This window comes from Hyaena hyaena, unplaced genomic scaffold, assembly GCF_003009895.1.
Source record: "Hyaena hyaena isolate Hyena2069 unplaced genomic scaffold, ASM300989v1 scaffold_121, whole genome shotgun sequence".
NCBI lineage: Eukaryota > Metazoa > Chordata > Mammalia > Carnivora > Hyaenidae > Hyaena > Hyaena hyaena.
The window spans coordinates 3,159,171-3,180,438 of record NW_024080753.1 but is presented as its reverse complement, the minus strand read 5'-3'; the positions used below and the strand labels follow the sequence as shown (position 1 = coordinate 3,180,438).

The 21,268-nt window shown below is 52.7% G+C and overlaps 1 protein-coding gene across 2 annotated transcripts in view; it reads left to right on the top strand.

Moving 5' to 3' along the window:
* The window catches only part of ITGA9 (integrin subunit alpha 9), a 326,966-nt gene that overhangs the window by 182,668 nt on the left and 123,030 nt on the right, over positions 1–21,268 (top strand). For both annotated transcript variants that reach the window (XM_039237208.1, XM_039237206.1), the window contains one exon: positions 2,961–3,037. In XM_039237208.1, the coding sequence (XP_039093139.1) occupies positions 2,961–3,037 (77 nt within the window). The remainder of the gene's footprint in view (positions 1–2,960; positions 3,038–21,268) is intronic.

Below are 21,268 nucleotides of genomic sequence, written 5' to 3'. Positions count from 1 at the left end.
TCTGCAAGTCACCAAAGTCTGAGGCAGGAAACAGTTTTCTCCTGAGAGAAGGGGTTTGCCTCCTTTAACCAGAGAGAAATGAGAGAGGACGGCTTCTCAGATCTGTTTGCATTTTCCAGAAAGCCTTCTTCCGGGCAAAGAAACTGACCGAGATTTGCCAACCAGTAGGTGGAGGCTGGAGGGAGGTGGGAGAGAATGCGTCCAGCTGGCGAGGGGTTTGTCCTGTTCAGACAGCCAAGCTTGTGTCTGCCCAGAAGACTGCGGAGACGGGGGCTAAAGTGGGCAGAGGAATTCCTCAGAGGCCCTGGTTGGCGTTTGGGAGAGAATTTGGCCTGTCGGCTTCACAGGGAACCTGAATCCTTTGTGCTTCGTGAAGTAGAAGTGGTTTTTACTTGCTTCTGGAAACTCAGTGTGCTCAGTTGGCACTCTGAGGCTTCAGTCTGCCCCGGTTCTGTCCCAGGGAGATGCTTTTCAGTTCCTCGGGAAACAAAATGGCCGTTTGCCCAGAGAGACAAATCAGGTCCGAAGCCCAGGAACTCGGAGATTCAACTTCAGCCTCCCTGGGGCGCCGGGCAGGTCTCTTGTTTGCCTCTGTCTTCACTGCTCAACCTGCAGACAAGTGCATCCCCGGCCTGGGAGCCTTTGCCTACAGCCTTGGCTTATTTTCCTTTTACGACTGTGGAAATGGAGTCCTGGGCTAATGTCTAAGCTGGAACTTTATCTTCTCAGGACAGGTCGTGTGTAATTTTAGCTGGTGAGTGTAAGCGCTTGCATAACGTGTGAATGTGTGTATCCGTACATGTGTGTATCCGTATGCCTGTGTGTGTATATCTGTCTATCTATCTGTCCGTCTGTCTGTCTGTCTATCTATCTATGGAAGACTCAGTGCTTGTCTTTACTGGATGGAAATTTGCAGCACTGGAAGACCTCAGCCAGTGACAGGAAATAGAGAGCAGAAGTGTATTAGCACTGGCCCAGATTGGGGCGTCCACCTTTTGGCTCCCCATTTCAGGGGTCACCCCCTCAGAGTACCATGTGGTCCTCCAGTGTTGACTAAGCAACTGCAACTCACCAGGCCCTGGGGACAGGCACGGAGGTGAACAAGACCCATGCAGCCCCCGTCTTCCCGGAGCATAATTCTAGCAGGGGAGACAAACAGGAAACACGTAATGATGCAGTGAGGGATGGGCAGCAGCAGGAGAGAGAGAGCCCAGAGCCTCGAGAGCTTGGAGCGGGAGCCTGAGCTCGTGGGGGGAGGCTCAGGGACGAGGTACGGAGGTGCCCCTGGCAGGGTGCAGCGGGGGAGCCAGGCGGGGGATCTGGGGGCAGTGGAGGCCCGTCTGAGGGGTGGCGGGCACGAGGGAGCCAGAGGGGTGGTGTGGGGAGGGCAGGGGCCAGGTCTTCCCAGATCCCGTGCCACAGGGTGACGTAGGTCCTGCTCTCAGCACTTCTCACCTTCCCGCCGCACCCCCAACGGTGGGGAAGTCACACTGTCCCTGTCGCCCGAGACACGGGAGGATGCGTGCGGAGGAGGAGCCCGTCAGCAGGAAAGTGCTCTTGAAGAAAAACGTGGAAATTACGAAAGACAGTTGGGTCCAAGGCCTCAGTCAGGGCTTGACAGCGAGACACCCTCAGGCTGCGGTTTCGTTAGCTTGAAGGTAAAGCCCCGTTTGGTGCTTTTCCCTCATTCCTGGCCTCGGAGAGCCTGCCTCTGTCGCCCGAGGAACCCGTGTAGCCCACAGCCACCCCTCCTGTTCTCTCCTTGCCTGGGCTGCCACGGAACAGAGCCTTCGGTTGAAGCCTCCCGGAGGCCTGGCTCTCTCCCTCCCCCAGCAGTGTCCAAAAGAACATGGGAATTTCCTTTTTTTTCGCCCAAGCCTTCCGTGAGTCTCTCCCCCGCTGTAATGCAGGCAGGGAATGCTGGCCAGGCCACTTTACTCTTCTGGAAGTTTGACACAGGAGTATGAATTTCCATAGGGCAAAATCAGTCCGTCTGGAAGGTCTAGACTGTCCGCTGGCCAGCGAGTGCACCGGAGTGCACGCTGGCGCCCCGGAGCCGCCTGGACACGCCCCGCGGGAGGGAGCACGTCACGGGGACCGTGCTCTGTGGCGGGAAACCCACAGACTTGAGCAGTGACGGAGGAGAGGTTTCATCGTAAATGACTTACAGCTAAAAACTGACAACAGGCCCTTGTCCCCAAAATCCAAAAGTGATCAGAGCCGCTTAACAGTGGTGAGGAGTGTCTGTCGGTCCGGGACACGTGTGACAGCCAGACACCAGCCTGACGGGGGGCCCGGCAAGCCCGCTGTGGCCCAGAGGGGAGAACCGAGACCCCTCCCAACAGGCCGCCCCCGATTCCCCTGCCAGCCTCCGCGGGGAGGCGCGGCCCAGAACGCCGCGCACGCCCCGTGGACGCACCGCGCGTTAGGCCCCAGCACAGGGTGGGCTTTACCGTTGAGGCCCGCCCTGGGTTAGAGGCTGCCTCCCACCCCCAGACACCGGAGGGGGTCCCTTCGGCCCCGGCGTGCTGCCCTCGGCCTAATAGCCTCGTTGCCTTTGACTTTCCTGTTTGGACTGAACATTATAAAACCCTGTGGCTCAGGCAGAGCCCCCTCCCACCAGGCAGCAGACAGCAGGAAGTGACCTCACGGGGATCGAAGAATTCCCTGCGCAGCTGGATTTAGTGCCTCGCGTGTGCGAGTGTTGGAAGCTCGTCTCAGGGATGGAAGGGACACCTGCCATGGGCCCGTGTTGAGGAAGCGACTTGAAGAAGAGCTTCAGGAGATGAGAAGTGAATGGGGCGGGGGGGCGCTCTGCAGCCAAGGCCTCCGCCGCTGGGGCCTCCCGGGGGAAGGGCCTGTGGCCCCCCAGGAAGGCTCCCGCCGCCCGGGGGACAGGGTGGGCGGTTTGCACTCCTTTGCCACTAAACGTCGCCCTTCCTCTTGTGTCTCCCTCACAGACTGTCTTTGAAAGGAACTGCCGTTCGGAGGACTGTGCGGCCGACCTGCGGCTTCGGGGTCAGCTGTTCCTCTCCAGGTAACTCCGTGCCCCTCCGGCCACCCCGTGTCGAGAGCCACCTTGGGCTCGAGTCCAGGCCCGAAGCCTGAATGTGCAGATTTGCCCGCACAGAGGGGTGCTAGAGGTGGTGGGTCACAGCCGGACCCTACAGCTCAGAGGGACGTGTGTTAGACGGCCACTTGAGCAATAGCTGTCAAACGGACGGGATCGTTTGCTTCTTGTTTCGTGGACACTTAGTTCCACAAACCTGACAGTGTAGCCCATCGTTCTGCTTCCCGTGCGTATTTGTGTGCTGTGGGGAGACGGGGAGCTATTTTATGTCCACTCGTTGTGTTAGGCTGAACCGTAAGCAATTGCCAGGATTTAATTGGGACACTTGCTGTAAGTCGACGTCCTGTTATATAAAGATTCTTTCCATTTTTCATCCCGCACTTACCAGGGGCATCTGCTTTGACAACGAGTGAAAGTTCTGTGGAGGGAGGGGAAGGAGAGGGGCAGGCTGTCCTGACTCCGGTGGACAGTCCGCCTTGCTTCAGGCGTTCTTCCACAGTGTGGGGTCCCCAGGCAAAGGCACACCACACAGAGGCCTTCTGCCTCCTCTCAGCCAACCTTTCCTTCTAGACTTCTTGTAGGACGAAGGTGCTGGTCCTGAGTCACTTGGCCATATTTCAGAGAATGGTTTCCTTTGAGACAGTTTCTTCTGAAAGGTTGTTTTAGCCTGGGGGCCAGAAAGGCTCTCCAGGTGCTTATTACCATTTCTCACAAACAGTCATCACTTGTGATAGTTATTCTCTAAAATGTCATTCTATATCCCTTATTTGGTTTTTTTGTTTGTTTTTTTGAGGTTTTTTTTTTTAATGTTTATTCATTTTTGAGAGAGAGAGGCAGCGTGAGGGAGGGAGGGGCAGAGAGAGGGAGACACAGAATCCGAAGCAGCTCCAGGCTCTGAGCTGTCCGCACAGAGCCCGACACGGGGCTCGAACTCACAAGCCATGAGATCATGACCTGAGCCGAAGTTGGACGCTTAACCAACTGAGCCGCCCAGGTGTCCCTGGGTTTTGTTTTTGTTTTTGCTTTTGTTTTGAGAGAGAGAGAGATGGAGGGAGGGAGGGAGGGAAAGAGAAGGAATCCCAAGCAGATTCCACACCTAGGGTGCAGCCCGACGTCTTGATCTCACCATGGTGAGATCGTGACCTGAGCCAGAATCAGGAGTCACTTAACTGACTGAGCCACCCAGACACCGTTGTCCCTTATCTGTAACCATGAAAGTTAATGTAAGAAATGGAAGTGGAATGTAAGAAATATCCCCTCATGAACCAGTGATGGCAGTGGAATGTTTACTTATGTTGATAAATAGTCTATTATTCATCAAAGGAAAGTAACACGAAGATTCTTTTGTTTGCATTTTTTGGGCAGAAGGTGATGTAACACCCTCCTCCCCCTAAAACAAATACTCTTCTAAACCACTTAAATATTAATTAACATTACTGTCTCTTAGAATGCGAGTAGTAAATGAAAATGGCATGTGTTTTGCCAAGCTTAGAAGATTACTTCGGAGAAATGAAATGGAAATTAGAATTTTTTGACATTAAGAACTTCCTGGGATGAGAAACCAGTTCTACAGAAAGTTCATAAATTATCAGGTCATTACTCTTAGTTTTAAATAGGTCTTCCAAAAAATGTTTTAAGGAAAAAGTAGCATGAAACAAAAATATATGGATTTGTTTTGTCTTGAGGCAGGCTATAAGTGTTGGAAATTTGTTTTGGATCAGAAAACTCTGTGTGGTGGGAAAATGTTCACTTGCTCCGAGGTTAAATATTAGGTTATGGACGTCCTGATGTCCTCGCTGCCATTAACGGATACAGTCAAATCTACCTCTGTTCGATTGTGCTTTTCATGTATTAAGATAAAAACCCAAGGCTCATGGTCAATAAGACACCTTGTGCTTAAAACTGCCTCCACGGCCATTCCCTGGCCCCTCTGGGGTGTTGATCAGAACGAGTTCTGCTCTGTGAGCCCATTAATTGATAATTGGAGAATGAGTGGTATGGTGGCCAGGGCCCAGCCCCCCCCCATGTATCAGCTAGCTACAGCCACAGAAAAGTGCTGCATAACAAAGCACCTGAAAACTCAGTGGCTTAAAACAGTAATCACTTATCTCATGGATCTGCAGGTCAGTGGAGGGTCGGATTCAGGGGGACCTTGGCTGACTTGGCTGTGCGTACAGGGGTCACCAGAGGGTAGGGTTGAACTCTTCTAGGCTCTGGTGACCCGCTTTAGCTCTGCTTCATGTGTCGTCCGTTGTCCCGCTGGACGAGTCGCCAAGCACAGGCACAGTCTTCCTGTGGCACGGTGACACTGCAAAGGGCACGCGACTCATGCAGTAACCCTGAGGCCTGGGCTCAGACCGGGCGCACTGTCACCACTCTCACTTCAGCCTAACTCTGTTGGTCAGAGCACGTCGTACGGTCAGGCCCAAAGTCAGGGGAAAGGAAAATACTCTGTGTCCCGTTAGTGAGGCAGCTGCACAGTCACACAGCAAAGCGCATAAGCACGGGACCCAGAAGGGGATCTGCTCTACCACATGAAGAAGAGGGCAGCTCTCCTGGGGGCCCAGGCGGTTAAGCGTCTGACTTCAGCTCAGGTCACGATCCCACAGTTTGTGGGTTCGAGCCCCGCGTCAGGAGCCTGCTTCAGGTTCTGTCTCCCTCACTCTCTGCCCCTCCCCCACTCACTCTGTCTCTCTCTCTCTCTCTCTCTCTCTCAAAAATAAACATTAAAAATTTTTAAAAAAGAAGAGGGCAGCTCTCTTTCCTGATACCTTGTAGTTTTCAGGGCTCTTTCAAATGCCTTTTTTATAAACCCATCACCCTCAACTCAGACATGAGACCTAGAGGCTGGGTGGGGAGAGTTTCTGGATCTCAGATGCAGTGTCCTTGGACAAAAGCTCTGAGCCTCTCCTTAGGATGAGTTATTTCCTGGGAGGCCCCCCTGGTCTCTCAAAATAGCCTTTTGTTCGGATCCCCATTAAACCTTCATTGCATCTTGGGCCCATAGCTGTCCCCAAAAGAGTCATCAGAGAAACATTAGTCGGTAATTGGAGAGGGAAAGATACAAAACCAAATGGTGGTTCCAGTTACATTGCCTTTCTCCAGACCCTCATGGAGAGCCAGGCACAGAGTGAGAGAAGGCACAGTCTGTAAACTCCTGGTGGAGCCAAGGTCTGGGTTTGGTTGACAAAGGCTTGGTTGCCAGAATCGGAAACGGGCTGCTCTGGTTATCGTCCAGGTGGGATGCACACCCCTTCATTGTTCAAGTTAAGGAAGAACCAGGCTCCAGGCTGCAGATATGAACGGTGTGTGCGCCCTGCTCTCCTGGGACGTGCAGTGTGGGTGGAAGGGGACAACTGGGTGATGGTGGCACCACCTGGCCACTGCTCGGAGACAGATGGGTCATTTGGGGCCAGGGAGCAGCTTCCCAGAGAAGGTGGACGCGGGCATCCTGGGCAGAGGGGAAGTGTGGGCAGAGGCATGGATGCGTGGAGAGCTGATTCCCATAAGATCTGCAGGTGTCAGGAGTGAAGGAGGGGGTCAGGAGAGCACAGGGAGGGGTGTGGCAAGACTGAGAGAGACAGATTGACATGGAATGGGTCATTTAGTCCTCTCTTCCATCAGCAAAAGCTTGAGTTTCGAGTCGGCGACTTCCCACCCATCTCAGTCCCCAGTCCCTGGGGCAGGTCCATGGAGTGACTGCCCCTTGTCCGGGCACAGAAGCCCCCTTGGCAGCATGGAACTGGCACATGTTTTGTTGATCTCTGCCATGGTGTCTCCCCAGCTGTTGCAAGAGGGCAACTTGGCCATGATGTTTGACTTTCACAGCACCTCTAGACCCTGGCTCTCGTGTTCGCTATGACCCACTGTACTGAAAAGTTGAAGCAAAGTGGTAACAGAGAAAGATCCCTCCAGTGACAGGGCAGACAGTGCGGGACAAGGTGTTGTGGCTGGAAACAGCCAGACTGAGGAGGCTTTGTCTGGAGAAGACGGAGGGAAAGATATCTGGGAATGATCGGGTCCCCCAGAGTGGCCGGGATCAAGCCAGGAAATGCTCTCTGTGATGGGGACTCATGATGTTTTTATTTTCCTCTCCAGAGAGCATGAATTCTGGCAGGCCCGTTGTCTCCTAAAACAATCAAACTCTTTAATTAGAGGTTCACAGTCTTTAATGGTCTTGAGCCTATTTCCAAAACACGCCGTTTCCAAAATGTCCAGGAATAGGGATGAAGCTGTTTAGATTGTTTCTATTAAACAGAACTTAAAACTCCATTTGTAAAATGATGCAACTGTTTTGTTTTGTCTGTCTGAATACTCACAGTGCCTAAGACCGTATCACATGTGATTAAGATAAAGAAAAAGAAACATAGACTATGGCAGTCGATCTGTCTATCGTCTATCTAGGGCATCCCAGAGGAGACGGGTGCAGCATTTCAGTGCCTTCTGGCTAGCCAGCTGGAATAGGGGAAGAACTCTTAAGGGAAGTCAAAAGACACAGTAAAATATTTACGAAGTTAGAAGAACCATCTAGTGGCCACATTTAATGGTCCAGTGTCTGTAGCCTTATCTGTGCTGTGATCGCAGTGGGGGTGCGGGGTCAGGAGCATTTCCCCAAACCCTTGGCTGGGAGACGGCTCCGTCCATGAAAAATCAGCCTTCAGGAGGAGGGTCGCTGCGCCCAGAGAGCTGTTTAGAACTTGAAACAAATCATTCTTCTCAAAAGTGTTCAAGTGGCCAGTCGTCCATGGCACGGCTGCAGGAGAAGTAAAGTCTTGTCTGGTAAAGGGGAAGAGACCCCTGGTTATGGAGCAGCTGGCGTGCCCCGGACACTCCAGAGAGCCGTTGGTAGACATTAAACACACTGTAGCATCTTACCGCTGTGTAGCCTCGACCAGGTTGCTTACCGCCTCTGCGCCTGTGCCCTCATCTATGAAACGGGAGAAATAATAGTGACACCTTAGCAAGTTATTTCAAGTATTTAATGGAGTAAAACATACTTAAGTGTTTCCGGAAGTGCTTGGCACATAGTAAGCGCTGAGTAAACGCGAGGTGTTATTGCTTCATTTAATCCTCTCAGTGACACCGAGAAGTAAATATTATTACACTCTTTTTCATGGGGAGGATACGGACGCTCAGGGAAGCCAGGTTACTGGCCCAAGTCATGAAAGCAGGAGTGTCCGCGTCTGCGTCTTGCTCTCCTCCTGTACACTAGCCTCAAGTCGCTGGTGGGGTCAGATATCACCTGGCTCCGGACCAGAAGGACCATGGCTGGGGACCTTGGGGAGCAAGTCATCCTCTGAGTGAGAAGCTCCTTTCAGAAAGGAGGTGGACGGGTTGAGGCAGACATTATCAAGATGGCTTCCCGCTGTCCGTGCCTCGTGCTCCCGCACCTACTGTCAGACCTGTGAAGCTCTGTTCAACAGCTTGTCTCCCTGGAGATGTTCGTGCCCGTCCTGCTGGGTCAGTGGTGGTCTCTGCCCTGAGTCACACATTCTTAATCCGCATAGGCTGGCTTTTCCTCTCCTTGGCGGAACTCAGATTTGACCATGAGCTCGGGGCTGGCACGTCAGCAGTTTCCTCAGTCGTTACCATCATCATATCGTCATCACTGTTGTTGTCGTTATTTTATGAAGGAGGATGAGTGGAAGCTGGCCAGAAACGTGGAAAACTTGTGCCCTTGCCAGAATATCAACCACGTGATTTTCTGTTCTTTCTCTTCACTGTCTGTCCCAGATCTGGGGGAGAAAAGTTCAAAAGAAGTTTGTTGATTGGGAGCAGCTGGCTTTTGTAGTCACTCTTTCTAGAATCTCTGGAACCAGGAATGGTTTTTTCAGGGGTGTATTCTTGAAAGAAAAATGAAATGCCCCAATGAATAGTTTTTGAATGAGTCGCAGGATTGATCATTCACTGCCCTCTCTCAGAATGAATTTGCCTTTGCTCTGACGTGGGTTCCCCCATGAGAGGCAGCAGGTGTGTCTCCCACATTTCAGGACCACAGCAAGGCTGAGTGGACATGTGGGTGGCCCCTGTGTGGGAGTTACCTAAGCAGAGGGTCGGAGTTAGGCCCCTGGGGGGGTAATCAGCAGAGTCAGGCAAGCAAAGAGACATTCACACACTGGAAGGGATGTTGAAAGACGCGGTACCGTCCAGGGTGGCCAGCGTCTCCTCACCTGACAGGAAGTGACACAGTGCTAGTATATTCATTTATGTGGCAAATACTAATAGAGCACGCACTGTGGATATACCGGGCTGGGTAAAAACAAATAGGGAAAATTCACTGCATCATAGTGCAACTCACAACGCAAATTGCTGTATAACACATCACCTCAACACTTCATGCTTTGAAACAACCGCCATTTATTTATCTCCTGATTCTGTGGCTCAGCCGTTCGGGCCTTGTGGTCTCCGGGGTCCCTTCGTGGGTCTGCAGCCAAACTCTGACTGGCCAGTTGCCTCTGTCTGTGGTGGTTGGCTTATTGTTGGCTGGCGTCCATCCACTGGCTCCACATGGCTTCTCATCCTCCAGCGGGCTAGCCCAGGCTTACTCTTACGGTGTGGCAGGGGTCTGGAATCTAGAACAGTGATGCCCAAGGACTCGGGAGGTCTAGTTTCCTTGCCACGTTCTGTTGGCCAAAGTGAAGTCACAGGGCCAATGGAATTTAAGGGAGGGGGAAATAAACTCCACCTCCTGATGGGAGAGGCTGCAGTGTCACATGACAAAGGAAGTGACTCGGGAGAGGCCATCAGTCAGTTCATCATACCAGCCACCACTGTGGAGGCCTTCGTCCTTCAAGGAGAGGCTCAGGAGTGGTGGGAAACACTCACCTCACAGTTACGGGAAGGGGCTGGGTGTTTGAGGTCTGCTCTGGGGTTCTGAGGGTAGGGACAGGCAACTCCCTGGCGCTCCCACCCTGTGACAGGCAGCAGCCTTGTCTGGCAGCCGGAAGTCAGCCAGGGTGTTGGGAACAGTCTGAGGTGGGTGGCAGGGGCATGGAGTATATCTGCTACCCCCACGTTCTCAAAGAATCTCAGCTAATGAATTTATTCTGGAATTTCTAGCAGGAGCGTTATGCCACCTTTGACCCCAAGGCTTCCTCCCTTTGACTTCCTGAGAATGCTTTCTTTCCGTGTTCTGCCAGATACTCAACATTGTCCATTACGATGGTCACTGCATTTCCTGTTGCGTTTATCTGTACTTCATTCCTTGGTCTCTCCTCTTGCAGACATACCCAAGTGTTGCCCACTTGCTGAGGAGCACTTGGTTTTAGAGCAAACCCAGGAGCCAGGTACAGGGCTGGGAGCTTTGTTCCCACTTGCCTGAGGGCAGCGGGAAAGACAGGAAGGGATGCGTCCATGGCACATCCGAGGCAGAAAGGATAAGACCTCTGGCCTCGCCCTCATCCTGAGAGGGACCTGAGTGGAACCGGACTCTGTTTCCTTGGAGCCTGGCTGCAGCCCAGGCTGGGATGAGCCCAGAAGGTGACCCTGTGGCTCCGAGATGCCCTCTCTGTTGTCCTATGAAGTGACTCAGGGCAGAGACAACCCAGCTCACAGGTCCCCAGTGGTATGTATTTGGAGCCCTAGCGTTTTAGGGGCAGGACAGGAAGCTGATAGGCAGGAATTGGAGTCACTTCCCTGGGGTCAAAAAGAAAGTTAATTGGCAGGAAAAACACCTGCTGGTAGGTTCCTGAGTCCACGTCTGGTGTCCTGGCCATTAGACCCACGGCGTCTGGCTTCCTGTAGCCTGGCAGCGGGGGACCCTGGGCTGTCTGTCATGCCCGCTCTGCCTCGCCGCTCACCATGTGGAAACGGCTTCAGCAACTTCCTTCCCATCTCAGGGAGGATCTGATTTGGAGTTTCCTCCGCGTGGGGTGCCGACAGTGCGCCACCACTGCCTGAGGAACTGACCGTGTTCCCTCGCTAGGCGGATTGAGGACGTGGGGGGGAGCCCACTTCATTTTCAGCACTACCCCCCACCCCCAGGAGCAGCAGAAATCGACCCAACAAACACTAGATTTCGGGGACAGCCCTCCCCCAGCTGAGCAGACACGGGGATTGTCCGGATGGTGAGAGGTTGGGGAATCCGTAAAGGAACCTCTGGGTCCTGCTGAAGGGGGGGGGGGTAACCATGGCAACCAGAGGCGCTGCTGGGAACTGCTTGCTTGCCCGCAGCCCACTCCCTCCTGGGGAGCCCGCCTCTACGGGTGCCCCTAATAAACTTTACATGGTAGCATTTTCCTTGGTCTCCAAATACAGCCGACGGTTGGAGGTTTTATGTGGAAGCATCACAGGGTCCAAGGTAAGGCTGTCACCTCCCCTCTCCTGGACGTTTCAGCCAAGAAAAGGAGCAGCGGAGACCAGGGAGCCGCGAGCAGACGGGGAGCCGCCTGCAGCGTGTCCTGTGCCCAGGTCTGTGGCCTCTGCCACGGGAGCCGCCCCCCCCACACACACTTGCCTGTGGCCTGGCCTGGCCCGCACCCCGATAGCACCTTTCCCAGGCTTGTGCTGAGCCACCTCGTGGGGCCCCTGGCCAGTCGGACTTGGCTGCTGCTCTCCGCACAGGAAATAGCAAGACAACCGCAGCTGAGGGGGGACCATCGGCCCCTCCCCCAGAGCCACGGGTGACGGGCTAGGGCGTCACAGGTCCCGCCGTCAGTCACGGATCGTCGCGACCGCCCCGCGAGGGGAGACTGTAGAGGACCTCCGGAGTCCGTGGTCCTGCCTTCCTGACTCCACGCCGGCGATCTCCGCCCAGCGTGCTGAGGCCGTGCGAGCTGCTGGGCCACCCGGGTCCCTGTTGCGGTGCCGGTGCGAGTTCCCAGAACCTTAAGTGCTGGCGGCTGAGAGCCCCCAGCCGCCCCTCCTCTGGCCTGGGGAATGGCCTCGGCTCACCGGGCTCCCCTTGCCCGGGAGGTGACACCCGCCCGGGGCAGCGCTCAGCCAGTGACCGGCTCACTTGGGGAAGAAAAGAGCCCGCCTCCCCGTCTCAAGGGCAGCTAATTCCACACTGCACTTCATGCTCCAGAGCCCCCACGGAGCCCGGCCAGGGCTAGACCGTCCCAGCCCACGGTCCTGCTCAGCCCCTCCCCGGCCCGTCCCCCTCCCTTGGTGCCGTGCCCCTGGGGGCACCTCTGGGTCACCGGGAGAGACTGCTTCTGGAAAACCCCGCTGACACCGTAGCACTCAGGCCTCAGGTTCTATCTGTCCACTCTTAGATCCTGTTTCTTAGGGCTGTGAGTCTCAGGACGGAACGAAATCTAATGTATCTGTCGGTTATCACTGGGGGAAATAGTTGCCAGTGGGCTTCTTGCCGCCCTCTCGGAGCTGCAGAGGTCTGGGGGACTTGTAAAAACTTGGCCTGTGGAGTGACATGTAGGGGTCCCTCCAGGCGGGGAGTGGCATCTGTGTCTCTAGGATTACTTCTGGTTGCTTCATCCTGGGACTTTGTTTTTAAAAGAGGGCTATGCAGGGGCGCCTGGGGGGCTCAGGCGGGTAAGCGTCCGACTTCGGCTCAGGTCATGATCTCACGGTCCTTGGGTTCGAGCCCCACGTCAGGCTCTGTGGTGACAGCTCAGAGCCCGGGGCCTGCTTCGGATTCTGTGTCTCCCTCTCTCTCTCTGCTCCCACCCACTCGCACGCTCTCTCTCTAAAATAAACATTCAAAAACTAATTTTTAAAAAGAGGAGGACTAGGGGCGCCTGGGTGGCTTAGTCGGTTGAGCGTCCGACTTTCACTTAGGTCATGATCTCACGGTTCGTGGGTTCGGGCCCCGCGTCGGGCTCTGTGCTGACTGCCAGCTCAGAGCCTGGAGCCTTTTCAGTCTGTGACTCCCTCTCTCTCTGACCCTCCCCTGCTCATGCTGTCTCTCAGAAATAAATTTAAAAAACATTTTTAAAAACGTTAATTTAAAAAAACACTATATATTGGGGCGCCTGGGTGGCTTAGTCGGTTGAGCGTCCGACTTTCACTTAGGTCATGATCTCACGGTTCGTGGGTTCGGGCCCCGCGTCGGGCTCTGTGCTGACTGCCAGCTCAGAGCCTGGAGCCTGTTTCAGTCTGTGACTCCCTCTCTCTCTGACCCTCCCCTGCTCACGCTGTCTCTCTCTCTCTCTCTCCTAGAAATAAATAAAAAAACATTTTAAAAAAATTTAAAAAGAGGAGGACTGTGCAGACATAAGGGGTAAGCAGAGAGGGGCTCTCACTGCAGAGCTTCCTGCGTGGTGGGAACTGAAAGCAGTGACGACCTCAGGGCAGGAGTGAGCACATGACGCGCCGGTGGAGTAAATCAGCCTTCCCCGCGGATTCCTCTTTTAGAATGTTTCCTGTGATAGTGAAATTTGAACAAGAGGTTGGATGCCATTGCTTCTGGCAACAGTTGTGTTTCTTCAAGAATAAAATGAAAGGCAGTTTTAAAAATGTTTCCCTTTGCCACCACCCTCCCCCCCACCCCCGTGTACAAACAATTTAACCTTCTAAGCCAAGAAGATTCTCCCTTACAACGACCTCCCCGACCAGCCTCCCTGGGTTCACTGTTAGTTCAGGGACAGTGGAATCGAGGCGAAGGAAATTCACAGCAGCTGCAGATATCTTACTGTACATCTTTCAGAAATGACCTTCCTCTCTCCTTGCTCCCCCGGTGTGGCCTCTCCTTCCTATCGTTTTGTTTGTTTAAATGTTTTTATTGATTTCTGGGAGAGAGCAAGCAGGGGAGGGGCAGAGAGAGAAGCAGGCAGAGAATCTAAAGGGGCTTCGTTCTGTGAGCACAGAGCCAGAGTGGGGCTTGAACTCACAAGCCTCGAGATCATGACCTGAGCCACCCAGGTGCCCCCCTCCCTCACCTGCACCTGCTCACAGGACAGGAGGCTCTAGTCTGGGCCACGTCCCCCTAGTGATCTGTGTGTAGCGTCCATGGTGCCTGTGAACGTGGAGACGAAAACAATCAAATCTTTTATTTTCACTAGCTCCCAGATGAAATGTAGCGTTTTATTCGATTATGAATACAGACCACAAAGCATAGGAATATTAGCAGGACCTGTGACTGTCACACGCAGAAATCACTGATTCAAGTGACAGTGTTGCGGGTCTTTCAAAGAATCATTCACCTCCATCTCTACTTCGAAGTGCTGGTGGTTACCAGGCCTCCCACCAAATCTCATTACTTAATGTTGTAAAAGAAACACATCACTAAACCACACATTTTAAAATAAAATTATCACGGTGTTTCTGTAGGATTGGGTTCTCTGTCATCTGATTTTTCACTTTATGCGTCTGAGAAGAGAATTGTGAGAAGGGCACCATTCATTTCTGCGGACCTCCAAGAGCACGCAACCCCTCTTCAGAAGGTGTTCCTGATTATAGGAAAAGATACGCATGTTTTTACTTTGCCCACTGCAGTAGACAGAAAGTCTTTATTGTAACATCCACAACTGGGACCTCATTATAAAGCTATTGTCATCTTCCGTTTTCTTTTTTGTAACATAGGGCCAACCTCGGAAGCCACCGGAGGGCGTGTTTCCCTGACTCTGTCTCCTGGGGTCTATGACATACTGATTATAAAGTAAGCGTTCCTTGTTCCTAGTTTATTGAAGACACAGGCAGTTTCCTGCCAGAGCTGTGAGGAACTCGAGGAGAGGGGGCTTCAGGCCCAAAGCAGGGGAACTGAGCTCAGGGTGAACGTGGCAGCCACGTTGTGGACAGATGGCCACATGCATGGTTGTCGGACGTGCGGACTCTGCTGTGTGTTCTTGCTTCTACCCTCAGGGAGATCCAGAGGACCCAGGTGGGCAGAGCTGTTTTCTCCTTGTTCCTGTGGCTGCTCACCGCACAGTAAAAGCAGTTCTGAATCCAGGGAGGCTTGTAATTTCAACACGTTTTATTGTCTGTGACCATCTATGCCTCCCATTTGCTTCTTGAGCTCGAAGCAGGGAAAAATTACCGCCACGACAGGCTTGCTTGTCAAGGGACCATAGTGGCCCTGCTGACTTGGGTTCTCTTGAGCTGGCCTGCCTGCCGGTGCTCGTGAAATACAGTTCGTGAAATACAGTTAACTTCTTCCATTCTGAGCGTGTGGTGGCCCGGCTGGAGAAACAGCTGACGTGAGGTAGAGGGTGGCGCCGTGCCGTTGCCAGCCAGGTCCCACCTCACCACCCACTGTCCTGTCCTGTGACATCAGACCTCTGAGCAGCCTGCAGATTTTGGGAATTCCTCTGTGCCCTGCCCCCACCCAGCCAAGTATGCTTTGTCTTTCATCCAGTTGTTACAGTATGGACCTGATTTGTTCCACATGTCCTCAGATTTAGTGATTCCAGAAACTACTCAAGTAAGGGCTGATGAGGGTTTGAATTCCTCTGTTAGCTGAGAATGAGCAGCTCTTCCCCCAGTTAAACAGATGGGGCAGGGGGAGGGCCGGCCCTCTGGCTTCTCATGTTCGCCTTGTTGGAGCAAGGATGACCACTGAAGCAAACACTGACTCTACCACTACGTGAGTTATTAAATGAGCCAGATCCGGGCCAGACCGATGCTAGCAAATCAGTGAGGATATAGGTGTGCTATTTTTTTTTTTTAAAGACTGCCTATTTATGTTCATCATCTGAATGCTGCTGGGGAAACCACTATTTTGGCTCACATCACCTTCGTAAATGCTTTTCTCTCACTTTATGGGCACAGAGCTGACCCAGGTGGGTACATTTGAGGGAGACAGAGGTATTTCTGGCTTCATATAAGTGGTTTTCAAACCAGAAACTCAGTCCCAGGAATCATTTTGGTGACCTCCTGTGAACTTTAATTGACGTGCCTTCCAGAGGTGCCTCATGATCCCTCTGCAGTTAATAACCATATGGATCTGTTTTGCATGATTAGAAGGGGTTTATAAAGCCTGGTGAGATGTGAAGCACATCTCAAACTATGTGGTGTGATAACCCACTTTTGTAGAAGTTTAAAACCTCCATCCAGCCATCCAGTGCGCTCTGTTTAAGGATAGCATTATCAAGTGGAGGCAGCATTTGATAGTATAAACAATATGACAAAGCTACTTGAAGTTACGGATTTAAAACAAAAGAAGAAGTGAAGGTAGACAGTTGCCGTGTAGATTTGTTTTTTAAGCGCGTGTGAAAGGAGACACAGGTCCAGACAGATCCTGGTAGGAGCCTGGGACAAACCATGTGAGCGCCTCGGCCGACGGGGTCAGCCAAAGCCTGTGCCGTGTGTCCAGGGAGACCAGAGGCAGGACAGCGGGAGGCGTGGCTGAGCGGTGGCAGCGGGAGGACACGGACACCAGAGTGGCAGGCTGCTGCCACATGTGCCGCTGAGTTTTAAAGCAAAGCGTGTCGAAGGCTGTGAGATGAGAGGGCCTTGAGCAAGCCGGTGCGAGGAATGTGGAATGGGTTCTATCGGGTGGCCCAGGTCTCAGGCTGTAAACCACAGGGGGTGGCCCGAGGCCTGGGTCTCCGCAGGGCCAGCTCTGGGGTAACCACAGGGTAAGACTCAGAATCAGGCAGAAGTAACAGCTCCTAACATTCTAGAGTATCTTAAAATGTAAAGTGAGATTGGATGTGATTTAGTAAATATATTTAGAATTGTACCTTTTAGACAGTTTACTCTTTAAATAATTCTTGGGGACTTTTTTTGGTTTGTTTTTTGCAAAAACAATATTCTTACCCAAACAAGAACTTTTTTTCTCTTTTGGTGCTCTTCGTCAGTAAAATAAATTCCTGAATATTTGCCTTCATGCTACAGCCTTATAAATCAGAAAACTTTAGTGTTGTTTTATAGCAGTGAAAATTGGTATTTGGATTCTAAATATCTTATCGATGAGATCTACAGGAAAACAGAGTAATAGGCAGTCATTAACTCAAGTGAGCCAGCAAGACAAAATGAGGAATGCCCTGGAGGAAAGAGGAATTTCAGAGCTGGTACTGGAACATTCCATTGCAGTCCCTTGCTGCACTGCCGGGTTTCCTCGTCCAGCGTTGTCACGTGAGAGTGGCCGTCCTGGGGAACGGGTAGCCTCTCCAGCTTACTACAAGCCGAGACCGCGACCCCGAGTCTGAAAACACGGTGCGGACAGATTTCGTGAGGGTATTGTCCGGGCAGCTTACCTGGAAAGGCCGGGCTCGGCCCCTTTCTTCTTTGGGGACGTAGAAATGTTGGGGCTTTGCGATTGCTGTTGGGTCCGGATCACGAAGTTTCTATATAGAGGAGGTGCCTGTGCCACAGAGGAGAGGCCTCCAGTCCGGCTCTTTCCACGCCACCGTTTGTGTTAAGACTTCGGGGGGCTTTGGAGAACCCCTCAGAAGGCGCCGTGGGCTGACGGGGAGGCCTCAGCCCCTGCGGGGGAGCCGGCAAGTCATTCTGGGGCAAAATGACGTGAACGTGGGGACGTACCAAGGCCGCCGGGCTGGGAAGCCGAGCGAGGGCCCTTTCAGGGCACAGGCCTGCGGGGACGGGCTCGGAGACTCCGTCCGCCGTCGCCAGACGTCCTCGCGCGGGCGCTCAGGAGCTTCCACCCTGCGGTGCGGCAAGCGTGCCGCCCTGTGTCGTGCTCCGCGTGCGCTGGCTGCGGGCAGGGCCAGCGTGCCAAGTAGGCGGCAGCATCTGGAGAACCGGCGCAGGTGCCCTCCAGACCGGCTGCCCCTGGGCAGGCCTGGGGCCCCGGCGGAGACCGTGGGCCCGAGTCCTTGTAACAGTTGCTCAAGAAGGGAAGTGAGCAGGGGGTACCACCGGGGAGGCGTGCGGCTTCCCTTCCGGACGCTCAGGGGTCAGAGGACAGCGGGTCGGCCAGCCGCAGGCCTCACTCACTGGGTGACGTCCACCCGGAAAGTGGAGAAGAACCCCCGGCGGCCCCTGCGTGCTGGCCCCTGCGGCTGCGTGACGGCCCCTGCGTGACGTCCCTGCGGCTGCGTGACGGCCCCTGCGTGACGGCCCCTGCGGCTGCGTGATGCCCCTGCGGCTGCGTGACGCCCCTGCGTGACGCCCCTGCGTGCCGGCCCGCTCTGCCCACCAGGGCGCGGCGAGGCGCAGGGATAGGCCGTCCCAGCCTTCGACCCGTGGCAGACCGCGGTCACATGTACGTACCTCCCTCCCTGGCCGTCGGGACCTTCAGAGGCGCATGTTCTGGAAGTCCCCAGAAACCCCAGCAGGACAAAGCCGCAGGTGCCCGCAGAGGGGACGGACTTGATGTCACACCGTTTGGTGGCCTGTCCCTCTTCGTCTCCCGCCCTCTCGCCCCTACCGTTGTTTTCGGGGCGCACCTCAGGAGCTCGTGACCTGCTCTCAGACTTGCCTCAGGGTCTGCTTCTGACGAGCCGCAGGCCACGCCGCTCCTGCGTGCCCGGCCCGCGGGCTGGCTCCCCGTCCCCACCCCGTCAAGGCGGAGCCACGGAGGCCCGCCTGCGCCGTGGACACCTGGGGGTGGCCCATTTTCGTGAAACTCAGAATTACTCTGTGGGGGTGGGGGGGAAGCACACGTGTGGATCGCTTCTTCTTTTTTGACATTTCATCACATTTGTTATAGCATTTTATAAACAAGTGAGTTGTAGGAGCTAAATATTATCAATTTTTTTAATCATTTTATTTTTACCCGGGAGAACTTTATTTTCCCCAAACCTCTACTTCACAGGTAACACGAACAAATATGTACCACTGAACATAAGTCTTGTAAATCAACCGTATTTTAAAAGTAAAATACATAGAATCTACTGAACGTCTAGAACAGTCCTGACCAGTAAAGACATAATGCAGGCCTCGAGTGCAATTTGAAGTTTCCTGGGAGCCACACTGAAGAATTCAAGTGAAACAAATGGATGGGAAAAAGGTGTTATTTGACATATTTTAAAAAATCATTTAAGCATGTAATCAATATGAAACTGACAGTTGAGGTGTTTACATCCTTCTTTATTTTATTGTGCTAAGTCCTAGAAATCTGATTTGAGTTTTATACCTAATTCGGAGCTACCGCATTTCGCGTGCTCAGAAGCCACATGTGGCCGGCGGCTCCCGTGTGGGCCAGCACAGGCTTCGAACACGCACTCCAGAGTTGTCCACCCAGTGGGCAAGGGGCTAATGTCGTCGTGCACCAGCCGCCATCAGTCACTGGTCGAGAGCTGCCACGGGGCTGTCGGGGGCTGTATTCTTCGGCGCTCTGCTGGCCTGCAGAGAAACGTCTTCCAGCAAAAGATGGCGACGTGGGCAGAGGGCATTGCAGTCCGCCAGGGCTACCGTGGGAAGGCCCCCGGGGACAGGGGAGAGCCACCCGTCACCTGTGGCCAATAGATTAGAATGCTTTCACCTTGGTGCCTCATTATTTATTAACTAACTGCTTGCAACACTACCTGCCACTGGTGACTCAAGACCACATGATTAGGTCCGCTGCTCTAGCGCATCGACCCCGGACTGTGACATTTGAGCCTCATGGGACTCTGGGTGCCCCTCACTTACCCTCCTGTGAAGGGTGTCCTTGCCTTGCTCCTTTCCATATTATTCCAGAGTCACGTCCATTCTTTCATCTGCTGTTTATTTCCTTCTATGTCTGAAATCTACTTCCTGTTTCCACCCATGTGCTCCTCATTCTTTCAGACGTGGTTCAATTCCTACCTTTCTCAGGAGCTTCTTAGGGTAACTTCAGTCAGACAGTGACTTCTTTTCCCGGAATTTTTTTTTTGCACCTTATTCTGCACCTGTTTTTTGGCATGACTCATCTCCTCTGCTTGGTGGGATATGTCCTTCACGTTATAATCCATTTGCTTGGTACTTTTGCACATATTCCTTCTAGGAAGACTTCAGATGAGCAAAAATAAACACATCAGTGGTTTTATGGTTTTTTTCATGTTTGTGATTTTAAGCCAACTTGTAGTTGAAAAACCTCTTGATAATTCTCAACTTGCCAAGAAGGAGGTTGCCCGCAAGAGGCGCTGAAGGTATTCAGAATCATTTCCAATTTCAAGGAAACTGTCAAGAGGAAACTAAACACCTCAGCCAGCTTTTGTAAAGAGATGACTCTTCCCAGTATTCTGAATGTTCTAATTGCTAACAAGGCAAACGCGATTTCATTTCTCATCTTATTATAGGCAAATAAGCTTCGTGTGCATTTTAGTCTCCTTCATTGCATTTTTCTGTACTTTCGGAGCACTGGGAATGAGGCAGGAACACCAGACCTCCCACAGGAGTTGGGAGGGCTGCCTGGCTTCGCCGCCGTCTGCCGAGCGGCCACGGGGACACGGTTCATGCTCTGGCCTCCCTCCGCTAAATGATGACTCAAGCGAGACCCCATCCAGCTGTCAAATTCCATTTTTGATTTTATGATGTCTACCCATTTGTAAGAATAGGAAGCCTTGTCTGTGATTGTAAACTGCACTGGCTCTGATTTATATCCGTGCTTTTATGACACATTGTTGAGGAGATCTGTGATTTGTTGGAGGCCGAATCCTTACTTAGGAATGCTGCCCCCAAGTTTGACATCTCTCCTATGGGAGAACATGATCTGCTTCACAGTGTCCTTCTTAATATGATTTCCGTGAGTGGAAAAACTAAGGGCTGTGTGTGTGTGTAATCAAGCTCAGCGCCAGTTTTGTTGGCAGATGCATCATGCCATTGCTGTAGGACTCATGGTTCGCCTCCTCAGTAATACTTTGCCAAATACCCCACACTCTCCCCACACTCTTGCCTCCCCTCACCACCCCTGAAGAATCCCTTCTTTGTGCTCTCATGGCATAGGGGACCTCCTAGGAATGTTCTGGGTCAGAGCTTCACACATGTTGATGTCAACTCATGTCTTATGGGTTTGTCTCCTCCATTAGACTGAGAACTCCTTGGGGTCTGGGGCCTGTACCTGGTACCTAAGTTGAGAAGATAGTTTTTTTTAAAAAAATAATGGATGGATGGATAGATGAGTCGAAGGAAGGAAGGGAGGGGAAGGGGATGGAAGAGTGAAGGCAGGAGGAAGAAACGGATGGACTTGGCTGTTCTATTCTATTATCCTAGCTGTCACTATCAAGTGTAGTCGTGGGTGACAAGTACATCATCAGTAATAATAATGACATAACAAGTTTTAAAAGTCAAATGCAGTTGACTAGAATGCACTTGATTAACTCCTGCATTAGCATCCTTCACTCAGGCTAGATTGAATCTAGCAGCAAAAGAAAACGAAAGTATTACATTTTATGGAGGGTAGATTATAACCACAAGTATGTAAATAAGGTCACA